A 9,867-nucleotide genomic window follows, 5' to 3' on the forward strand; every position below is an offset into this window, starting at 1 on the left:
GTATATAGTTTCAGGTATAGAGTGTTTAATGACAGCTCTTATATTATTATTGAATACAAGACTGTTGGGTAGGCCCCAAATTGTTTTTAACTGTGGTTCTATAACACTTACTGAATATTCATTGTTGTAATGACTAACATGGATATATCATATAAATATATAATAATAATTACCACACGTGGAACTCAAAGAATATGTCAGATACTAAACCAGTCATTTTACATGAACAGATTCCACTGAATCCCTCTACAATAATGCTTTACGATATATTCTTTTTTTTTTTTTTTTTTTTTTTTTTGAGAGAGAGAGGTCACAAGTGACCAAAGGGAAGAGAGAGAGAGAGAGGGAGACAGAGAATCCCACAAGGGGCAGAGAAAGAGAAGCGGGCTCACCCAAAGCAGGGCTTGAGCTCATGAACTGTGAGATCATGACCTGAGTTGAAGTCCGATGCTTAACTGACTGAGCCACCCAGGCGCCCCAAGATATATTATTCTAATTTTAAAGAAAAAAAGGTCCTAGAATAATTAAGTAACTTGTCCATGATCTTGTAGCTGAGATACAAAAGTAACAAAACCCTATTTTGCTTTCTGTTGAGAAAAGCCAATGGTCAAAGACTCTAAACTTGTGCAACATCATCTAGTAAGTGGCAGAGGCAGAGTCTGATAAGTGGCAGAGATCCTCTGATGAGGAACTTGTTCTTTTTCTATTTCAACACAGGTGATTGGTAGCATATGATGGGGGAAAAATCAAGTGTCCCAAGTCAAATGAAAAAAGAGAGACAGAAAGAACAAACAGAACAGATTAATGGAGGTGAATCTAGATAGTGTTCTCTTAAACTTAAATAAATAGCAATAAACTATCAGTTATTAAAAGCTTTCAGGAGCAAAGATTCTATTAGGGCATTAGAGGTTTATGGGGGTGGGGGGGGGGAGAAAGTAAACCATATGACATTCCACAGAATCTTTTCCATAAAGAAAAAAGAGAAGCTGTTATTTCACTGAGCTGTTGCCATGGTTACCTAAACCCCATGACTCTCTGCTGAAATGTGACTTATTTTTTTTTTCTTCCCACTGTTTCCTTCCATGTGATGTGCTTTTCACCTGATGAGTGAATTCCCTGGCCACATTTCACTCGCATTTATGGTCTAGGAAATATTTGGTTTTTCTCTGTATTTTGATACATTATGACAGTTATTCCTGATCTACCTTTCGTTTTTTATGGCTGGTCTATCTGCTGCTTGCCTAACATTGGATCTAATTGTGTTGAGCACAGGTATTTATACTTTAATGTTATTAAGGAACCCCCCATCCCCAAATATATTGGACTGTTTTAGCTGATGACAAACATGCTTCTACATTAAAAGCTCTTGTCATTAAAGAAATAAATGAAAAAAATACATATACACAAAAGACATAAATTCTGAATATAAGACAAATTCTTTTCTAAAAATACTAACAATAATTAATATATTATTTTATGTAATGGGAAACTCAATCTCACTTAAATAATACTCTGTAACTTGCTTGATCTCCTCTATTGTATGCTCTTTCTTCTTTTTTTTTTTTGCATGAATGCATATAAACATATATACAGAAGCCCAGAAAGAACTACATAAAATGTTTTATTCTACACTTTGAGTGAATCACTGATTATTTTGCATTGTTGTGTCCTTGACCTTGATGATCCAGTGCTATAAAGAAGTATGGTCTAAGGTTCTAGAAATCCAGGCATGCAGAGTTTAATTTTTAATCCATGTTATTTTTAGAGTTAACATTTCTATGACTTTTAATTTTGTTCAACATACATTTTTAAAGTCCGTTTTATGTATATATCATGGTTCTGGGCTCTGTGGATACAAAAGTAAATTAGAAATGGTCTCTACCTTTGGAGCCGCAGATAGTATGGTAGACAAAGACAGGTTTGAAAACCATTCCATGTACTGAAAAGTTATAGATACTATAATAGAAATCTGTACCAAGTGTAATGTAGCACAAAGGAGTGAGGGTAAATTCTACCTGAGTAAGGGATGTGGATCAGTAAAAATGTAATGGAATATTTCTATCATAACATAAATGAAAAGGACTACAGAATAGCTGCCCCATTTGTCTGTGCAACTCAATTTTAAGGAAGAACAAGTAACTACAAGTCAAATTTTATATCCATAAATTATTGGTTTGATTTCTTCTAGCCTAAATGGCTCCTTATTAACAGGAGAAATAGCATTGGAGTCAGAGTCACCAGGTTTCAATCCTCACCTGTGTGACCTTGTATAAATCATACCTTTTTGGGCATCTCTCTGTCCTCCTTTATAAAGTAAGGATACTATGGTACACACCACTGAGTGTCTCTTAGCTCACAGTTAATAAATGCTATGAATTTCTAAAGCCTCTATTTTTATATTGTAAAATATATCTGAAATTGAGGGAAAATGGAGGCTTTGCATGAAAGGGGCCATCAGTCTATCTAATTTTGAAGGTCTCCATGAATTCACTGAATCTGGAAGCTATTTGATTCTCCAAACAAAGTAGTACTTCTTGATTTGAGTGTACAATTCCAGCAAAAACATTTAAACTAGTGATGTGTTTATTACAAAACCTGTTTGTAAAGTGAAATAGATACCAAAACAATTTCAAGATTAATTAAGTCAGTGATTCTCAATGATGGTTGCATATTAGAATCACAAGAGATGGTTTTAGGGGCACCAGGGTGGCTCAGTTGCTTGAGTCTAACTCTTGATTTTGGCTCACATCGTGATCTGAGAATCGTGAGATCAAGCCCCCTATTGGGCTCCACACTGGGCGTGGAGTACACTTAAGATTCTCTCTCTCTCTCTCTCTCTCTCTCTCTCTCTCTCTCCCTCTCCCTCTCCCTCTCCCTCTCCCTCTGCCCCTCTTACCAGATCTCTCTTTCTAAAATTAAAAATAAGGGCTGCCTGAGTGGCTCAGTCAGTTGAGTGTCTGACTTCAGCTCAGGTCATTATCGCACGGTTCTTGGATTACAGCCCTGCATTGGGCTCTGTGCTGACATCTCAGAGCCCAGAGCCTGCTTCATATTCCATGCCTCCCTCTCTCTCTGCCCCTTCCCTGCTCATGCTCTGTGTCTGTCTTTCAAAAACTAAAATAAAGTGTTAAATGAAATTAATAATAATAATAATAATAATAATAATAATAAATAAAAAACAAATGAGAGAAGTTTTTAAAAATACAGATGCTTCAACTTCACAGTAGACTACTTGAAGAGGATCTTCCAGCAGAAATTTGGTGGGTGGATCCATGAAATTTATTTAAGCTCCCTAAGTGATTTAGATACTGAGAACTGCATTAAATTGATATAAACAACTGATCTTCATTTTTAAAGGATGGTAACCAGAGAGACTATGAGAAAAAATGGAAATGGTGACTGTCACCTCACACAGTGACACTACTCAACAGTAGGCAGATACAAATGTTCTTGCATTTCCTTTTTTTTTTTCTAGAAACAGACACATTCTTTTTTTTTTTTAATGTTTATTTATTTTGAGAGGAAGGGAGCACGAGTTGGGGAGGGGCAGAGTAAGAAGGGGAGAGAGACAGAATCCCAAGCAGGCTCCACACTGTCAGTACAGAGCCTGGTGCGGGACTCCATCTCATGAACCATGAGATCATGACCGGAGATGAAATCAAGAGTCAGACTCTTAATTTTTAATTTAGACCCTTCCTTTTTAATTTAAACTATCATTTGATTGTTTTTCTTCAATGGTCTTTGTTCACTCTATTTCCAAATTTTGTTTTTAACACCAACTACTACACAGCAGTTTAACTATAGAATAATATTGAACCTAACGTAATAATTTCAGTCCAGTGTTTACCCACTAGACCCAAAAAGTTTTATTTAGAAATAAAATTGGCCACAATTATAAAGAAAAAAGGGGAGGGTAAGGACTTTCCACTCAATAATAAATGATTAGGAAAAAAAAAAAGCAAATATATTGCTAGTAATACCAAGTAGCATATATCTCCTATAATAAAATATCAATTAGTATCTATCTATTAAGCTTCGGTGTGGATGTTGTCACATTTTTGGTAATTTAGATAAGACACCAGCCTTTCTGGGTCAAGTGAAACTGTACAGGTAAGGAAAGCATTATAAATGACTGAAAATCCCTATCCTAACTTAGTAGTATTTTAAGCAGTAACAGGATGAGAGCGTTAGATGAGAGGTTTGCATTTTATAGATTAAGGTAGGAGATCCAAAGGCTTATTGAAATAGGTTTTTTTCAGGCTCATCTTTTTCCAGGCTTTTCTGCAAAAAACACTCATTACTCTTGGTAAATACTTGGCATTAGTCATACCAGTTATTACACCATGACCAATTTTCAATGAGCTTCAATAGACTACATTTGGAAGGTGTGTGAACTTAGTGGGAAGGGGAGGAAGCCATTCATATATCAAGTCTGTAGAGTGCAAGATGTGGATGCCAGATTCTTCCCATCTCATTTAAACATTGGGCTTAATTCCATAAAGCACTGCTAGTCAAAATTCTATATTAGAAATGTTTGGAATAAAGACAGAAAAGCATTCCTTTCACCTTATGGTTTTAAATTATTAAAAGCATATTTTTTGGGTCACATTTTGCCCCTAATCCAGAGTGAAAATTTTAGAACGGGAGAAATAGAAATTAAATTTCAAAACTTTAATTCCTTACCTTGTACCTCTAAAGTTTGAATATATTTAGGAAAAAAAGCAAATTTCTTCTGCAGCCTAACGAAAAAAAATGAAATGAGGTGGAATAAGCCAGATCCTTCAGTTAAAGACATCATAGCAGTCACGTCCTTGGGAATACTATAGGTAATCAGGCAGCCCAGCCTGACCTATCTCTGCTATTTCTTGGCTCTGCAATCTTGTACAAGTTACCCTTATACCTCAGTGTTTCAATCCTTAGACTGGAGAAAGGTTAGTAAAAGTATTAACTGAGTTACTACACAAAAAGTCTTGCAACGGGGCTTCACACATGCTAAATGAAAATGAACATTTTCATTACGTACCTATTCGGGCCCCAGGGTCTTCATATACTTTTTAAAAAGATTTAATCTAAATAATATTCACCCAGTTTTCCTGATGATAATAATCACCATAGACATTTAGTCAATGATGCCTTCCCAAGAACCCTCTCCTGAAGATTCTGATCAATGGGTCTAAGGGTAAGACCAGGGATTTGTAATTTGTACACTGTATGAATTTTATTGTGAAGAAAATTTCAGAAACATTGACCTAGATCATTAACCTGCCTAATCATCTGAACATTCATCCATTCACTGAACAGATAATGAGCCCTTTCCACTTGTGAGGCACCAACCTAGGTACTGAGAGATACAGTGATGAGCCAAATACTATGTATTTATTAGAGCTTAGGAACCTGGTGGAGGATATTAGACAAATAGCCACACAAATATCTGTGTAATTACAATCGTGAAGTGTGCTGTGAAGGAAAAATACAAGGTATGCTGAGAACTTTTAATAGAGGACCTTTGCTACTCTTGGCAGGAGAGATGCAGAGGAGCATATATGAAGGCCTGCCTGCAGAAGCAATAGCTGAGTTAGTTTTTTTTTTTTTTTTTTTTTCTCTGATATTGTATGTCCAGGATGTCTTACCTGCCAAGAGGAGAAGAAGGATGCTGGGCTGAGTAAGTTCGGGTTTGCTGGGTTGTGCCCTCCCATGTACTCATCTGTGCAAATGTCACAGCTTTTAGCATCTCGCCAATCCCAATATGGAATAGTGAAGTTCTCATCCCCGGTCAGCTTCTGGATTTCTTGTTCCCACAGCAACAAGAAGAGTCTGTGCCAAGGCAGGAAACCAGGGGCTTCATGAGCAAAATCAATGTCTTTCCAGATTTCAGACCCTCCAAGCAGTGTGTCCCTTGACACATAGTAATGCATCCAGACGAAGAGGTCATAAACATTGATGTCATTAAACATGGGTGTAGATCCATTATTCATTTGGCCATAGGTGCCTATGGGGATGACATAGTCTGGGCTGATAGTATGCTTCGCTAAAGTGAGGTAGGCAAGAAATTTGTTCTTCTCTGGGACGCTCAAATCAAAGATGTTTCTTCTCACCAAAAGTCGCTTCTCTGTGCAGTTTGGTCCCCAAAAGCCAAACTTGCAATTTCCACAGTTGAATCCCATGAAGTTGCCAAAGCACTGGCAGGTCCGATTATAAAAGACGGAGGGCCAGGCCTCCCGGTCATCCATCCCCGTGAAGGGGTATTGAGGCCCGAGTGGAGCTTTGGACAGCGTGATGTCCTGACAGGCACCCCTGCCTGAGAGCTGGCCGCAGGGACTGCTGTCACCCGTCCACGCTGGACAGCATTCCTTCTCCATCAGGCTCTTGGAGGAGGCACAGGCTCGAGGGAAATGGCCAGCGGAGGTCCGGAAACTCCACAGCAGGCAGCACAGAGCAGCCAGGAGCATGCTTACCCTCGTCTTCACGGATCTGTTTGAGCTGGTTAATTGAGCCACACACTTCTCTTTCCAGCTACCCCTACAGTGACTATCACATGTTTCGGCTAAGACCTATATAACACCAGTCCCACCTCCAGCATCAAACACTCTCCGTCTTTATCTTAAGCTTTCATCTTCTGAAAACCACATGACTAACTTTTCCCTGGAGTTGGCACGTATCCCACCAGTGGGACAGGCCTATGTTAAAGGGAGAAACACTTTTCACCATTAATAGTTTAACTCATATGGTTATAAGAATAGAATAATAATCATGCCTGATCTAAGTAAACCTAGTTGGTTGACTGAAATTAGTGATGATTTGAATTTGAACATGAGAGGTGGTATCAGGAATAGAGCTTCTCTCATTAAGAAAGTTCAGGAAAGGTTAGAGATTATGGGGGCCAAGGTAGTTTCTCAGGGACCATAAATAGGCCACAACATTTGCAGAACTCAGCTCTGCAGAAAGAGATTCTTTTCAGAGCCTAGAGATTTTATTTCATCTCCAGTTATATTGCAGCTTATTTATTTTATACAAAGCATCTGAAAAAGAATCTTTCTGATTCACCTTCCTTATTATCTGATACAGTTGACTACTTTCTAGTGATCTAGGCATTCATTTCCTAACCATTCCTAAGGATAGGATAGGTGGGTGATCTGGTTTATTGTGGAGACTTCTACTAGCTAATATTCCAAAGGAAACTCTTTTTTTTTTTTTTAAATGCTGTAGCCATGTTGTTTCACCCATAAGTTCTAGAAATCAGAAATTGTTTTGATATTTAGTCTGCAATATGGTCTTATAAAAGAATTCTCAAGTTAGGGTGTGAATGAATAAGATTAATATATTTAGTCAAAAAATATTTACTGGTCCTATAAATTCTTTTTCTGTGTATAGTCAGCTAGATAAACTGAAACACATGGATAAAAATATAATTCTACCACTTATGCCAGTTTTCAAATGAGCAATATAGATAATATGTACATCAGACTTCTAATGGAGGGGACATCTTTGTGAGCCGAGGATACTGAAACAGATTGCATAGTTTGGGATAATAGTATTCCACTTTTACTAAAAGAATGCCCCTTGAATAAAACCTTAAAGGGTAGGCGTAAGTTGGAAAGACAAACAGAATGAAGATACTACTTCAGGCAGGGGGAGACTCCAGAGGCAGGAGCTGTGTTTCACTGTCCGAGCTGGAGAACTGGACTCAGGAAGGCTCCCCACACTAAAGGAAGTTAAACTTGGGACCAGTCCATCAAGGGGCCTAAAAACTAAGTCGTTTAAACTAAGGTGAGCTGAGGAATTATAGGATGAGAGTAGGCAAACCAAAGTTGTTCCTGGATTTCCTTCCTTATCCTGTTCCATACTTGAAGCTGGGTGGTCCCCTTAAACCTACAGAACAACTGAGAACAAGTTAAAGCTCTGAGTAAGGCAGCGGTGTCTGGTCTCAGAGCTATGGGGTTCCAGGGAAGACTATCTATCGCTTTCCTCGTGATGTTATAGGCAGCCTCTGCTTTCTCCCCTTTCTTCTGGAGTTAGTCTCATTTTTTAGAAAAACATCAAGGTGACTCCGTACCACTCTCTTGGGACTCAAAAGCAGCTTTTTTAGGTGGAAGGAGCAGTGTGTGGGTGAAGAAGAAGAGAAGATAAGTTTCCATGGAAATGTTGCCTCTGGCTGGGATCAGGAAGTCATCACATGATCTCCACAAGGAGGCTTAATCTTTTTTCTTCCTCCTTTCAGACCCACCAAGGGATTAACACAGGGCTTCTTGTCCCTGGGGAGTCTTGGTTCTGTATTACTTATAACCACATGTGGCCTTTTGTAATTCTGTTCCATCTACTTGCAGACAGAATTCACTTCTAATGTTCAATTTAATTAAGAATTTTGCTTTACACTTGCCCCCCTATCAGGCTTCCCAGTGAATAACTTATAAAGTCTTCATCACACTGCTGGATTCCTGTGTCTATTTTCCCAGGTCTGTTTTTTATAGCCTTCCAAGCATGCTTAGATGAATGGCAAAAATGTACTTTGTCCTCTTAACTTCTCTTCAGAAAAGTGGTCTCTTTAACTTGACAGACCTCTTTATTACTCTCAAATATAGAACACTATCTTCTCCCATCCATATGTTTAACAGTCTTATTGTCAATACAAAATTCTTTCATATCAAACCCCATTTAAACTTGTTCTTCCCTGAATGACAGAATTTGAGAGTAATCTCCTATTCTAGGAGATTATTGTATGAGTTAACACCTGAGCTAATGCAATACTCTATTAACCAGAATTAGAGCTCAGTAAATACCCTGCAAGTATTTATTATCAATTATCAGGCATATGTTGAGAGATGGGGATGCTGTGGTAAACAAAACAGAGAGGTTTCTATCCTCATGAAGCATGTAGTCTATTAAAATAATATTTTAATTTTAATAATTTTAAATAACATTTATAACTATGTGTATTTTAATTTTTTTTTTCCTGGTCAAATGACTTTTTAAGCTGCTGTAAAAAAAAAAAAGAGCTTCTAGGGAAGATGGCAGGGAGACCTATCTAGTTTCATGAGGCATAGTTAAGGAAGGTATTCTGGAAGAAGTTACATTTCAAGTGACATCTGAAGATTAGAAGAAGTCTGGTGAAAAGGACAAGAGTGGATGTGAGTGCATTTCAGGCAGAGGGAATATCATGTGCAAAGGCTCCAAAGTGGAAGGAGCATAGCATGTTCAAGGATCCTAAAGAAGGTTAAAGTGGCTACAACCCCAAAGACTGGAGATGTGATAGAAGTATGGAGGTATACATATGAATGAGATCTCAGTCCTTGACAGGTTTGAAGGAGAGTTGTGATGTAATCATATGTGAATTGAAAACATTTCACTCAAGCTGATGAGAGGACAACAGACATGGGGATGGGAACAAGAGTTAATCTAGAAATAACTGCTAGAGATCCTTAGTAGAGAATAACTCAGGCAAGAAATTATGAGGCTTGGACCAGAGTGATGATCCCTGAGATGGACAGAAGTGAATGGATTTGAGAGATATACAGGTGATGAATTCAAGAGGAGTGAGGCGTCAAGAGTAAAGAGATTTGGGGCTGACTTCTAGGTTTCTAGCTTGTGTCATTAACTAAAATGAAGAAAGACTGAGGATAAAATGTTTATGGAAATTGAATGTGGGTTCAATTCTAGACATGCTGAATTTGAGAGTTTATGGTATAGTCTAGCCACAAATAATTCTTCTTTGGTCTCCGGTGTTTACATTGATCATTCACCCACTCATTGGTTTTGACCAGTCATAGTATTGACCTTGATCTTTTCCCTCACTCTGATGGTTTGTTTTTGCTCATTCAGTTGATGATAGTTTGAACTTTCTTCTCCAGCTTCATTTTTTAGCCCTCCTTC

General features: G+C 38.0%; 1 protein-coding gene across 2 annotated transcripts in view; it reads right to left on the bottom strand.

Moving 5' to 3' along the window:
- The window catches only part of TYR (tyrosinase), a 106,169-nt gene extending 99,501 nt beyond the window's left edge, over nt 1–6,668 (bottom strand). Inside the window, exon 1 of one of the 2 annotated variants that reach the window (XM_003992642.5) lies at nt 5,631–6,654. In XM_003992642.5, coding sequence (XP_003992691.3) covers nt 5,631–6,449 — 819 coding nt within the window. In that variant the 5' untranslated portion in view covers nt 6,450–6,654. Of the gene's footprint in view, nt 1–5,630 lie in introns of both variants that reach the window. The other variant, XM_045038634.1, reaches the window with a different exon arrangement.
- Nucleotides 6,669–9,867: the final 3,199 nt, after the last annotated feature.

This window comes from Felis catus, chromosome D1 (assembly GCF_018350175.1).
Source record: "Felis catus isolate Fca126 chromosome D1, F.catus_Fca126_mat1.0, whole genome shotgun sequence".
In the NCBI taxonomy this organism is placed as follows: domain Eukaryota; kingdom Metazoa; phylum Chordata; class Mammalia; order Carnivora; family Felidae; genus Felis; species Felis catus.